Source organism: Panicum hallii, chromosome 3 (genome assembly GCF_002211085.1).
Source record: "Panicum hallii strain FIL2 chromosome 3, PHallii_v3.1, whole genome shotgun sequence".
In the NCBI taxonomy this organism is placed as follows: Eukaryota; Viridiplantae; Streptophyta; class Magnoliopsida; order Poales; family Poaceae; genus Panicum; species Panicum hallii.
The window spans coordinates 14,559,280-14,573,107 of record NC_038044.1 but is presented as its reverse complement, the minus strand read 5'-3'; the positions used below and the strand labels follow the sequence as shown (position 1 = coordinate 14,573,107).

The following is a 13,828-nucleotide window of genomic DNA, read 5'->3' as shown; positions in this document are numbered from 1 at the left end:
GGGGGACACGTGTCAGCGTTCAGTTGGATGATGTGGAGGACGGAAGAGATTTCTTTGGATTGAAGCTTTGATTTTATTTTTCTCTCAAGCTATAAATGTGTTTTGTATTCCGTTTGCATAATCGTGTTACTTAGAATTTATGCAACAAAATAAGATCCGATATAGATATTTTTATTTTTGTTTTCAAAAATCAATATTCGAAGTGTCCTGATTCAACATTTTGATGTACATGTTCAACATCTTTAATATACTTCTTCAACATTTTCATGTAAAATGTTGAATTGGATTGTTAGAAATGTTATGCTAAATTTTAATAAATGTTGAATCTAATATTTAGAAATGTTGATTATATCAATCTAATATTTTGAGTATACTAGTCAAAAAATGTTTAGCACGATAACATATTACTGGTATAGTTTAAAAGAAGAATAAAACAAGATAGCATACTGCTTGTTACCTTGCCCTATGCAGTTGTCTGTGCTCACGCGTTAAAAAGGAGCATGTTGGCCAGCAGCTGCTGTTCTTGTGGGAAAGCTGCTGGTTGCTGGTGATCTCCACGCGTAAATATTAGCAGGCCGACCATGGTGCAGAACGGCGGCGACGTATGGTTTATTCACTTTCCGAAATATAGATAGGAGCCCTCCGATTCCCCGTGTACTTGAGGACCGACACCCCCCCCCCCCCCCGCCCCGTCCGTTCCTAGAGTAGCCCGTCATATAAATACGAGTCCTTCAAATTCGCGAGCGCTCGCTACGGTTTGCGAGCGATATCTCCAACAACACAGAACTTTTCTTTTTTTAAAAGTTTTATTTTCCACAATTTTCTATTTTTAGAAAGTTAATAAAGTTATGTATATAAATTTTATGTATAATTTTTATATCCAACTTTTTTAGAATATCCTTTTAGTAAAATTGTTGTCACAGAAGTTTTGAATAAACTTTTAGGTATAACTTATCCTTATATTTTTTCAAAATAACTTTTAGTGATAACCTTTCATCACAAGTTCACATGAAACTAGTGCCAATGAAATTTACAAGTAAAATTATAATAAAAACTTCTCCGCATAATTTTTCTAACCCAACTTTTATAAATAACTTATACAAGTAATCAACGTCATCGTAAATCTATATACACAACTTATTCTGCACAACTTTGTGCATAACTCTTTCTAGAAAAACTTTTCAAACACATTAACTTATCAGCCATATAGCTAATGGTTGTAGCTACCCATATGTTAAATAAGAAAGATATAGGGGAATGAAAGGAAAGAAAAAGAAATGGAAGAAAACATTCCGTGTACTAATGATTTACCCATGCTAATAATTGTAGCTACCCACGTGCTGAGAAGTAAATTCAAAATAGAAACCAAGGGAAAGAAAAGGGAAATGAACGTACTCACGTGAGAAGGATATTTCCAGAGTGGTGCGTGTCAGCCTGTCAGGCGCGCGCCAGCAGTACCTCTGGCGAGCGATCACTAAATTGAATTTGCGTGTAAATACGGGATCGTCTCACTGTCGTCAAAATTGCCTTCGTTCAGATACGTATTTTATGTTTGCATACATGATAATAGATTCGCCAGTGTTTCAGAAAAATTGAAAGAACGGCAAGTACTACCAAAGTCTAATAAAATCCAAGTGTCCCACAAGAACAAACCAAACGATCTAGAATAGTATTATAGCGTAGCACGCCACGACCGATTTAAGCAACAACACAAGCTAAAACCCTACGCCGCCGAGCAGGTACAGCGATCGATCGACGCCCCTACAGCCTCAGAGACAGGTCGAGCTGCGGTGCGGTGCGGCCGGCGGCGGCGCCGTACGGGGAGGAGAAGGGCGCCGCGAGCTCCGAGTCGCCGCGGACGGATACCCGGCCGCCCCCGCCGCCGCTGCCTGTGTGGTGCGCGCTCGCCGCCGGGAAGAACTCGATCTCCCTCACCTCCTTCTTCGCCGGCGCCTCGGCCGCCGCCGGCGCTCCGCCCTTCCGATCCAGGGCCAAGAACGTGTCTCCCTGCGCAGGGCCGGCGTACATCGCAACTGAGTGAAGCTTTCACAAGCAGACAAAAAAAAGACAGTACTGCGCGCACGAGCGGATGAGTGGACTAATAAACGAGCAATTGCATTGTTGATAGACGCTGTTACCTGGCGAGCGGTGCCCATGGCCGCGGCCAGATCGTAGATGGAGTAGTCTGGCGTGGCGTTGGTGTTGGAGCCGGCGGCGTTTGGAGACGCAGGAGGCGTCGGTGCCAGTGCTCCTCTCTCTGCCAAGGCCCTCATCCTCTATGGAAGCGCCAAGAATTGCAGATAAGGGACTGTATGAAGGCATGATCAGGGGGGAATTCGGAAGGTTACTAGCTTACCCTGCAGCAGATGTCGCAGCGGTGTCCGGTGTGGAGGCAGGAGGACGCAGCAGGACGCCAGATGGTGTTTTGGCTTGAAGGGTGCTCTGGCGCCAGCGTCGCCGGCAGCAGTTGGGGCTGGTGGTCGGCGCCACCGCCGGAGCCATTTCCAGCCGTAGGGAAGCCCCCCATGCGGCCCCACCGGTCCCTGAAGTACTGCTGCTCCAGCGCCACGAGCGGAGCCCTCTGGCAGCTGGCCGCCGCGGGCGTGTGGAGGAAGCAGACCGGAGCGGGACCTGGCGGCGGCGGAGGCGCCGGGGCCAGCAGCTGCGAGCAGTAGCGCGCGCCGGCGGCGGAGTCGAACGCCGAGGGCGGCACCTGAAGGAGGTGTTGCTGGTGGTAGTGGAGCAGCGGGTATCCCTGCGCGCCGGCGGCGTCCGCGACCAGCTCGCGCAGCGGGTCGCCCCCGCAGCGGAGCCGCTCGAGCTCCGCGACGCCGAGCCCGCGCTGCGGCGGCTTCTTGGCCCCGCCGCCGCCCGGCTGCTGCTGCTTCCCGGACCCGGACGAGTTCCGCCGCATCCGCGGCCGCGCCACGGCCGCTGCCCCGAGCTCCGGCGAGACCGCGGCCGTGTCCCCCGCCGCCGTGGAGGCGGCCAGCAGCGTCGCTGTCTCCGGAGCGCGCGAGCCGAAGACCGCGGCGGCGTCGGAGTCGGAGGCCGCGGCGGAGGCGGCGTTCGTGTCCCCCCAGAGGAAGTAGGGTTTGGTCGCCATGGGAGGAGGAAGGCGCCGGAGGGGCTTGTCGTGCTAGCAGTTGCGTGGGCGCGGCGCGGCGGCTGTGGTGCGTGTCGTGGGCTCGTGGCGAGACGAGGAGAGAGTTGTCTCCTCCTGTGGGGTGCTGCGCTTTATAGCGGGAGGAAGAAGTCAAGGAGGGATCAGGGGAGACAGGTGGTCTTGCTCCTCTGACAGGTGGGGCCGCGTTAGCATCCCAGAGATGTATAGTAGCACAGTACTAGTGTAGTATCATGGACTAGCGGCATACACGTACATTATTCGGTCTGCACAAACTGCATGCAGTATACGTATCCGATACTGGCACCTATACGTATGCCAGGGACAAGCCTGGCAAGTGGACCAGGCACTCTGGCCGCGCTTGTCATTTTGCTATCCACCGGATCCAATCCTAGCCGTCCGCTTTCACCTCACTTGTCTCACCCAGCACACGTACATCCAGACCCTTCCGCGATCTCGCAGTGATTCACCATCGCTTCTGTTTTCATCAGAAGCATAAAAAAAAAGAAGAAATCGCTAGAGCTAGAGGTAACAAAACAGCGGGATGGCAACGTGCACAACAAAATCCATGGATGCGTAGCTGCAGTATCTTTGACCTGAAGCCAGGGGGGGGCAGGCAGGTGACGCTGCATATTGCGCTCATCATCGTGTCCCGCCTGCAGTAGATCACGAGCCGGGTGCAGAAGGTTCAGGGCAGCCAGCCTGTGCCTGTGCAATGTCCATGCATGCACACACCACCAGATTTTAGATGGGACATCATCGCACGGATCACGCGTCTCCGGAGAGTATCTGGTAGGTTGCATCACAGGATCAAACCGTGCTGTGCTCTCTAGATTAGATGCTGCTCTAGTAGATTGATCTGTATTTTGTCTCTGCTTTGCTTGTTTTCTTCGAGTCCATTTCCTTCTTCATTTTTTTTTGTTTGGGTTCCAGTTAAGAAATACTAGTGAAAAAGGACCAATGGAATGAAGATTACAGAGATTGATTATTTGATTTTGCTCAATGTGCAGACCTGACCAGCAGCTGGTGTTCATTTAAGAGGAGACGATCTGTTTCAGTGACTGCTTGATGCCTGGTTCCCATATGCAGCCATGCACAAAGTGTACTTGATCGTCTGCTCATTTGGATCTTACCTTGCAGAGAATGATTGGGGTCTACATGGAACATCTTTTTTTTTTGTTACAAAGAATCATCAAGAAAGAGAGGGGGGGGGGGGGGGGGCATAACCTAGCAGCCTTCGTCCTCAGTAGTCAGTACAAAGATGCCGCCCACCCAGCATCTCTTTTCTTGTGTGGGGACAACCATCTTGCAGGCATATCTTGCAATAAGTTGCAGGAGTAATCAGGTCAGGCCATGGATACCCTGTCCGTCTGCTTCATTAGCTTGTACATAGGTCGTAGCATTTGAAGAGTTTGGATCTCAAATTTACTTTACCCAGATGATGTAACGTTTGCACAAGCCTAATGCGTGCTGATGACAAGATCATACATAGCAGTAGCCAGTAGGTTCATCATGGAATACAGTAACGTACAGGCATGGTAATGATAGCATGCAACTCGAACTCGAGCAACAGCACGAAGCTACCGTCCGTTTTGCAAGCTGTAGGCGTGTTGAATCTGGCGATAGGAGGAGGGCATTGGCGCATTGCCTGCCCATTGCAAAGCGAAAGGGGAGCCCCTTTTGCACTTGCACCTCGCAGTCGCAGGCCAGGCCACAGCTCGGCTTTCACCCCCCTAGAGTCCCCTCCTGCACTGGGCAATGCCCGGGCTTGGAAAAGCAAACGGTAGCCGCCCCCAAAAGGAGAACCTCCTGCCAGTGCAAGAGTGCCAGATGGTTAAAGCAAAGCACTGGCTTGAACTGCCACTGGCACAGGCACTGCTTGCGCGGCACTGCATGACACGCTGCCACAGATTTCGCCAGCCGGCCCCCCGCGCCCGGCCGGCCAGCATCCCTGGCCCCTGCTGCGATCAGGCATCGGTCAGTTGCAGGCTTGGCCTGGCTCGCCATTGCAACCTCCCCGGAGGAGGGAGTGGAGGACCACATCCACGGGCCAGAAGCAGGGCACCTATGACCGTGCTGAAACGGGGAGGGGGCAGGGCCGGCTTTAGGCGCCGGCCACGCGGGCGCAGGAGGCCCCAAAGGAGAAACCGATGCTGGCGCTGCTGGTGGTGCTGGGCCACTGGCCACAGGATCACGCACAGATCAGCGTGGATACAGGGGTGGTAGTAGTAGTACTCGAGAAGATCGGGTGCATCTCGACTGGGATGCGCGCCGCATCCAGCCCGCGCCCCGGCCCGCTGCGCCATCAATACTTTTGGGGGCGGTGCCCTCTCCCCTCCCATGCCCTGCCCTGCGCGCCGCGCCGCGCCGCGGCACCGGCACCGGCACGGCTGTTGGGTCGGCTAGCATGCGGCTGCCGCAGCGGCAGGTGCACGCGTTGGTCAGTGGCCGTACGAAACGCGCGCCCGTCTCCGTCCGCCGGCGCCTGGCACTGGGGATCGCCGGATCGGGGATCGATGCAGATGCTGCTCTCAGTCATCGGCGCGGTGCGGTCTCCGGCTTGGTCCCCTCTGCCGCGGGAAAAGAAAGGCTCTGCGGCTGTCCTGGGATGGGAGGCGTCGGGAAGGTCCCGTGTCCTGTGTCCGCAAACGCATGCGGCGGCTGTTGCGATGGCAATGTGCCACGTTCACCTTCGTGCTTGGTCGGTTCGCTCTCTCCCTTTCTCCCTGTCAGAAGAACCGTGGCCTTGGAGAAAGAAACAGAGTTTTGAAGTTCGAAGCAGGCGGAGGGGAGGCGACAGCGCAGCATTGACTGGGGTTGGAATCAGAGGCGCGGTGAAGGGAGAGAATCAGAGAACATTGACTGTTGAACCGGAAAAGGTCGCGTCGATAAATCCAGCACCAGTTCTTTTTCAAAAAAGAAAAAAATTAAATACAGCATCAGGCCGAAACTGTGGGTGCAGGCAGCGTGGCAGCGGGGGCCTAGCCGCTGAACCAGATTTGGGGGCGCCCTGACGTCTACGCGCACGCCGGCCGGGAGGGCGACGGTGATATGATATCTCCCGTCTGCTCAACGTCAGTGGCGCGGATCGGTGTCGATGCGATGGTTACTGCCTCCGGCAGCCGGGCTCGAATGGCATGCGGGCAGATGATCCAGGCGCAGTGGTGCAGGAGATCCTTTCCGGAGGAAGAAACCGTCCCCGTCCCGGCAGCTCGCGGGAACCTAGCGGCGGCGCACGCCGGCGCCACCGCGTCGCGGCCCGGGCCGAGATCACGTGCCGAATTTAAGGTGGCGCCGAATCCACGACGCGACTCGCAAACCTCAGCTTTTATGGCGGGGCTCGAAGATTTCTGTCGGGGGCCGAAATCGTTGTGTTTGGGCTTCGCAGCAGGCCGCTGCGTCGGGCTCTCTTTGCGGAGGCTAGTTCAGTCATCACACGCGACGTTTACTGTCCGTGCCTCGTCGGTTTACCGTTTACATAGGAACCTCGTCAGTTTACTACTCACCATTCACGCCGCCTCTCGGTTTCCCATCGATAGAAACCGTTAGCTTCCACGGCACCTGTATGTAACATTGTAATGTAACTCCTGCACGTTACAGCACAAACTGACGCCCTGCTCGTTCTGGGCTAGCCATTATATATACACTGATACACACGCAAAGAGGGCGCATCCATCGTTCGACCGTCCAACGCCAGCACAAGCTGCACAGTCGCATACATGGCAACACCAAGGGCAGACCACCGGGCCGTCGTGGCGGCAGTCCTTCTCGTCGTGGCCGCCGCGGCGGCGGCGGCGGGGGTGGGGGCAGGCACCGGCGGCGCCGCCCGGGTGCCGCTGCCGCTGGCCGTCCGGGTGCACTGCACCGGGCTGCACGTGGTGAGGCCGGGCGAGACGTGCGCCTCGGTGGCGCGCGCCGCGGGGCTGACCGTCGGCCAGTTCACGTTGCTCAACCCGAACGTCACCTGCGCCGCGATGTTCCACGGCCAGTGGGTCTGCGTCCGCGGCTCCGCCATTGGCTGACGGCTGACCGTCTCCGCCGCTCTCCGCATGCCGCACACCGTCCGGGGTTCTGCATGCAGCTTGCAGTACTACCAGTAACTACAGTACTAGCTGCTTACTACTCCGTATGTTTGTACGTAAAATGAAATCTGATTACCACGCGTCAGCGCGCGTGATTGGTACAATAATTTTCTGTATGCGCTGTCTGGCTGGAAGCCTGACTGCCTGGGATCGTGCCATCCTCGATGCCAGCCACGCGGTGACCAAGACACGAGAACGAACAGCAGGTGCCTTACGGCCGGGGTGACGCGACGCGACCAGCAGAGAGCGTCAGGCTCGAACGGACAGCCGCACGCCGCGAATGGGACCTTATCCTGCTCGGCCGCCGGCCGGGCGCCGAGGCTGTCTGACCACTCCGCCCCTGGATCAGGCCCGTGACACTGCTGCCCTGAACTAGTCGATAAAGCGCTATCTATAATTACCATAACTCACGCAGTCACGCCTTCTATTTACATTTGGACTATCTGCACTTGTGCATGTATAATGCTATGGTAAGGTGACAAGTGGCAACAGGACAAGAATTTTCAACTTTCCATTGCATTTCCTGGGTATATATACACAAATACAATCCCTACAAACTTATTCATAATATAAGCAGGATGGATATGCTACCCATATCTATCTAGTAGGTCAATCGATCAGTTCAGAAATCGGTGTTGTTGTCTAGCAACAGGAAAACTTTTACAATGATGGCACAACCTTGGAGCACCGAGCACGTACCAAATCTCCCCACTCTACTAGTAAAACTTTACCCTTCGTCGGAATATATACCGCTGCCCTCACCCTCCATAAGGTTGTGAAAGGAAGGTGGAATTGGAGGGATCTCAGTGTCCACAACGCCTTCCAGCATGCGAACAACTTGCCCTATCGATGGCCTGTCTTCCTTGTCGTCCTGGATGCACCAACAGGCAACTCTGCAGGTGATGTCAAGCTCCTTGACATCAGCATTCCCTTCCAGCCTGCTATCCAGTAAGCACATCACGTTCCCTTCATTCACCTGAGCGGCTGCATAAAGAGGGAAATACCGATGATCTCCGAATTTCAATCTCTTTGTAGTCCTCCTCCCCGAGACTATTTCGAGAAGCACGATGCCAAGACTATAAACATCTGCCTGTTTAGTGATAGGCTGTCCAGATATCCACTCTGGTGCGAGATATCCTATGGTTCCTCGGATGGTGGTCAATGCAGAGTTGAACTCACGTCCAAGAAGCTTCGCCATGCCAAAGTCTGAGATTTTAACGCAGAATTCCTCATCAAGTAGTATGTTTTCAGGCTTGATATCACAGTGTATGATGCAGTCCTCACATCCTTCATGAAGATAGGCTAGACCCTTTGCAATACCTAGTGCGATTCGGTAGCGAACATCCCAATTCAAAAGACTAGACCTTTCTGAAAAGAGGTGTGATTCCAGAGAACCATTAGGCATATACTCATAGACCAGCAACCTCGCATCCCCTTTAACACAAAATCCCAGAAGGCGGACAAGGTTAGTGTGTTTGATCACTCCAACTGTCTGCACTTCTGCTCTGAATTGCTTATCTGCGTGCCCACGGCCTTTGAGACTCTTCACAGCGATAACAGTTGATCCTGGCCCTGGCATTGTTCCCCTGAAAACACTACCGAAACCTCCCTCGCCAAGTTTATCAGAGAAATTCCTTGTAGCTTTCTTGATTTGCCCATAAGAGTAGAAAACAAGAGAACCCTCTACTTCAAACTTTCTGCAAGTAATAAATAAATCTCTCCTGTATCTCCATAGAAGCGCCAGCATCAATATCACAGAAGCCAATGCTATAAATCCTGCCACTGACAATAAAATAGCTCTTGTGTGTAGACCATTTTTGGCCCGGAGCTTGGAACCCCAACGAACATAAACCTTGCTGTATGGAGGTCTAGAAGCAAAACTCATGTTGTACAGCTTGTCGTACCACAGCTTGCATCCGGAGTCATACACATACGCAACACAGTAACAGTTGCTGAAGCAGGCTTGTTTACAGTCTTCATCGCTTTCTGCTAAATCATCCTGAGGGTCATAAGGGAGCCCCTGTAGCTTGTCTATCAGGGTAAACGAGTCATTATGTTCAGTCTGGCCATTCGCCTCGCAGCTCAGTGGAAGAGATCTCGTGCAGCCGGTGACAAAGTATCCAAGCCCCCACTCAACTGGATACGAAGGCTCAAATCCATCGAGGCAACCGCATTTGCCGTTGCTTGTGCAAGCACCAAATGAACCACAGAAGAAGCCGCTGGATTTGCAATCTGAAGGGAAGGTCCAACGAGCCACCCAACCACTTTTGTTTGCTGATGCAGAATCCTCTGACCACCGCATCAAGCTGACTTGCCCCAGATGGAGCTGCAAGAATTCAATCACATTTGGGTTTGGACGATTCAGCACCAGTGAGCTGCCGTTGTCTTGAGATGTCACCATCCAATCCGGGAAGGTCCCCAGAATATCGAGCCCATCGGTGGTGAGCACGAACCCGTTCCTCCTGCTCTGATCGACGCTGATGCTGCCATTGTGCGGGTAGTGCTCGTACGTCATGGAGATGTTGCTCCCGGTGTCCCTGTCGAGCCCGAGTCTCGCGCCGGGTAGCAGTGAGTCGCCGGGGTAATCGAAGCTCTGCCACAAGATCCGAGAGGAGTTGGCCTGATCCCTCACCACAAGATTGCCGTTGTCAAGGAGCACCGCGGCGGCGGCGGGCGGCGAGGGGCCGGGCGCGGCCCCGCTCGAACACCAGAGGGTAGCCCCGGCCTCCTTGATGCACAGGCTGCCGCTGAAGACCTCGAGCGCCGAGGCGGAAAGGTCAGTGATTGGGACCTTGTTCCGGACCCAGAACTTGGGGCTGGTGCTGGGCATCTTCTTGAATCGGACGCCAAGGAAGAAGTGGATGTTGTCGCCCGGGGAGAAGAAGCCCAGCTCGAACTCGCCGTTCTTGGAGACCAACGTCTCGTTCCCGGAGATGCCGTCGCCGGGGACGATGTTGTCTCCGGCGAAGGCAGCGACGGCGAAGAATGCGCAACCAAGCAGGACAAGGGGGGAGGTGGGCAGCGCGCGCTCGCGAGGCCGGGACAGCGGGGAGACGCGCTTCACAGCCCCCATTGGCGAGCGTCACTAGCAGGGGAACGAGCACGGCATGGAAGAAATCAGCAAAGTGTGGCTGGCACAGCTGGCTCAAGGCAACGCAAGCTGAGAACAAGATGAATCTGTAATGCGAAGCAGATTGAGGTGAGCTAGTGATTGGTAGGCTGTATAAAGTCCTAGCCAGGCTCTGTGTCCACGGGTAGAATTGCCATCCCAACTCCAGCAAGCAAGAACCGTCACCGCCTCCGTCTTTGACCAAGCTTTAGTTTAGGAAGACTACACCGCTGGATCTCCTACCACCTACCTTGCAATTGGATTAGTGCGTAAACTTTATGCCATTGCCATCAAAAGTGAAGGCAATTGGATTAGTGCGTAAATGCGTGCCTGGCCTAGCATATAACTACAAACTACTATTGTTTAGTGGAGGAAAGTCCGTGGACAAAAAACATGAGAAATCTCTGCAAACCAGATGTGACTATTTATTTATTTATTTTGGGTAGGTATTGACCAAACTGTTCGAAAGCTATAAAGCTCTTGCAAGTTGAGAAACAAGTAGCAGCTTTTCAAAAAAGAATGAAGAACTTGGATAAAGACAAACCTGTTAAAGGACCATGCATGTTCCTTCATCCACCATGAAAGCAAATGAGTATCCGTTGGTTTCACCGAGAACCCGAAACATCTAAACTTTAGAGGTCCGGCACCGAACAGCCCTCTAATCCGGCCTCCAATAAAACCGCGATTCTTTAGAGAAAGTAATCACTCTAAAATTTTTAGAGCTCTATAATGAGAAACGAACACACCCTGAATCCACTTCTCTTGCCTCCTTTTCTTCGTTGGGCCTCGGATGGATTTCCACTTCCCATGGGCTACCTTGATGGTGATGTTAGACCTCCTCCAACAAGACCATCTCAAGCTAGCTCGTCATACAAGTCCATCTCATCGTTTTGCTTACATGGATGAAAGAGAATGTGAATAGAGAGTTCTTCAAGAGTTCAAGAGCTAGCTTAGAGAAAAAGTAGTTAACCCACTTTATTAATGAGAGAGAGGTTGTGGATCCAAGATGTTTTGAACAATGTGCTATAAGACAAATCAATTGAGAGATAATATTTTCTATCTTTTGTATAAGATGGATAAGCTTAGAGCCAGTGCACTTGCTTAACAATTGAAGACGGGCCTTAGCAGTCACTATAGGTGACAAGGAACAAAATATCACCTTAGGATTTGACGCCGACGCGTTCCGGAGAGGAACCTTATCAGCTGATTGACTGCTTTCAGCCAAATACTAGGCAGTTTTGGCCCAACTGGGTGCGCTTGTGTAGATTCCGTGCATGCATGCAGAAAATACAAACAATGATGACATCAACATTATGCATGCAATCCAAAACTTAAAAAATCATAAATCTCAAACGGAGCATTAGAATAAAATTCCGATTGCACCATTCAATTTTTTATGTTAAAATTTTCAGAATAAGATTCCACTTACTTAGGTTCGGACGAACTTTTTTTAAAATTATTTTTAATATAAAATATTGATTTTGATTACTGCGAACAAATACTTGAACTACCAAAACAAATAATTATTTCATGTGAACAAAAAAATTGAATAACAAACAAATAATTATAAATAGTAAATTATTTCTACATGATATTCACATATACAATTTTACAAGTGCACAGAACAAACACAATTATATGCATCGAACAAATTATATTAACTCACTGAACAAAGATATATAATCCTAGAATAAATTATACGAGCTCACGGAACAAAGATGAGTACACTCCCAACAAATTATATGAACCTATAGAACAAAATTATACGGACTCACTGAACAAAAATTTATAAATCTAGAACAGTTTATATGGACTTACTTACATAACAAAAAGTTGTAGATATCGAACAAATTGCACGAACTTATAGAATAAACGAATACTCCAAGAAAATTGTAAAAAAGGAAAAAGATCATTAGATCGGAAATAATGAGAAACTACAAACTATAAAATAAGGGACTAGAAAAGGTAGAAGCAGGGGCACGGCAAGTTAATGCGCAAAGGAAAAATAAACATCAAAACTATATAGCATAGAATAATCTATAGTATTCGGTTGCAAACATAGAACTATTCTTGTTGACGAACTATATATATCCGCATGATGAAATTCAAGATCATGCCGAATTCAAGGTGGCTTGATACGCCGAATCCACGACACGTCGAATGTACAGTGGGCTCGAAGTTCTCTATCGGGTGCGTCCTGTTATTACTCTCCGCCCTTCCGTAGCTACTCGTGCCTCGTCGATCGGTTTTTACTATTTCCCGGAGAGCCTCGTCAGTTTACTACTCACTATTTACGCTTCCATCGATCGAAACCGTTAGCTCCACCTGTATGTAATGTAACACCTGCACGATACAGCACAAACTGATGCCTCGCTCGTTCTGGGCTGCTAGCCATAATATACCACACACGGATGCACACACAAAAGGGCGCATCCATCGCCCGACGAGTCGACGACCAACGCCAGGACAAGCTGCGCAGTCGTACACATGGCAACAACAAGGCCAGACCACCGCGCCGTCGTGGCGGCGGTCCTTCTCGTCGTGGCCGCGGCCCTCGGCGCCGGCTCCGCTGGCCGTCCCGGTGCACTGCACGTGGTGAGGCCGGGCGAGACGTGCGCCTCGGTGGCGCGCGCCGCGGGGCTGACCGTCGGCCAGTTCGATCACGTGGCTCAACCCGAACGTCACCTGCGCCGCGATGTTCCACGGCCAGTGGGTCTGCGTCCGCGGCTCCGCCATCGGCTGACGGCTGACCGCCTGCCGCGCCGCTCTCCGCACGCACACCGTCCGGGGTTCTGCTTTGCAAAACGATCCGGTGACTACGCGTCAACGTGCCTGATTTTTTTTTTACAATCATGTTTCTATATGCTGTCTGGAAGCCTTTTTTGGATGAAATGTCTGGATCATCAACGTCAGACACGCGGTGATCACGTCGCGACACGAGAACAACACGTGCCGTACGGCCGGGGTGAAGCGACGCGACCAGCAGAGGGCGTCAGGCTCGCCGGCTCGGACGACCGCCGGCCGCACACCGCAAATGGGATCTTATCCCGCTCGGCCGCCGAGGCTGCGACGCGAGATCGCTCGCGATGTACTCGACGGCGACGCGCGCGTGCGCACACGGACGGACGGACGCGGCGCGGTAGATTCTTGCTCGCGCTAGGCTCCACGCACGCTGTAGCTACCACTGAGTAGTAGCGAGCTAACAAGACGACTAGACGAGCGAAGCTGCTGAGAAACTTCCGGCGGCTCCGTCCACGATCCACTCGATCGACCCCGCCCGTCACAGCCGTCGTCGTCTCTTAAACCTTCGGGCAGCGGCGTTCGGCGACGAAGCAAAAGAAAGTTCAGGGTTAGATTTTCTGTCAGCTAAACATGCACGTCGTTTTCTCGAGACGACTGCTCTCTCTCTCTCTCCCTCTCTCTCTCTCCCTCTCTCTCCAAGCAAGCGACAGACAGATCAGGGTCGCCGGCTGAGGAAGTGAAATCCAAGTGCCCATCTGCATTCAGAGCGGA

General features: G+C 52.1%; 2 protein-coding genes across 2 annotated transcripts; both read right to left on the bottom strand.

Moving 5' to 3' along the window:
- Positions 1–1,761: 1,761 nt before the first annotated feature.
- On the bottom strand, positions 1,762–3,106 carry LOC112884406. Its single transcript, XM_025949786.1, has 3 exons — positions 2,357–3,106; positions 2,139–2,276; positions 1,762–1,977 (listed from the first exon to the last, which is right to left on the bottom strand). Exons 1-3 carry the CDS (start codon positions 3,104–3,106, stop codon positions 1,762–1,764), a joined length of 1,104 nt encoding a protein of 367 aa, XP_025805571.1.
- Positions 3,107–7,704: 4,598 nt separating this feature from the next.
- Positions 7,705–10,656, bottom strand: LOC112884622 (G-type lectin S-receptor-like serine/threonine-protein kinase At2g19130). The gene has a single exon (XM_025950072.1). The coding sequence runs from the start codon at positions 10,277–10,279 to the stop codon at positions 7,934–7,936; it is 2,346 nt and encodes a 781-aa protein (XP_025805857.1). The 5' UTR covers positions 10,280–10,656; the 3' UTR covers positions 7,705–7,933.
- Between the last annotated feature and the right edge of the window lie 3,172 nt (positions 10,657–13,828).

Bases quoted from the DNA above. Each gene is read 5' to 3' on its own strand.
- LOC112884406 (XM_025949786.1), bottom strand. From the start codon at position 3,106: ATGGCGACCAAACCCTACTTCCTCTGGGGGGACACGAACGCCGCCTCC. The intron at 2,277-2,356 runs GTAAGCTAGTAA...GCGCTTCCATAG, and splicing joins GCTGCGACATCTGCTGCAGG to AGGATGAGGGCCTTGGCAGA. The intron at 1,978-2,138 runs GTAACAGCGTCT...CTGGATCGGAAG, and splicing joins CCATGGGCACCGCTCGCCAG to GGCGGAGCGCCGGCGGCGGC.
- LOC112884622 (XM_025950072.1), bottom strand. From the start codon at position 10,279: ATGGGGGCTGTGAAGCGCGTCTCCCCGCTGTCCCGGCCTCGCGAGCGC.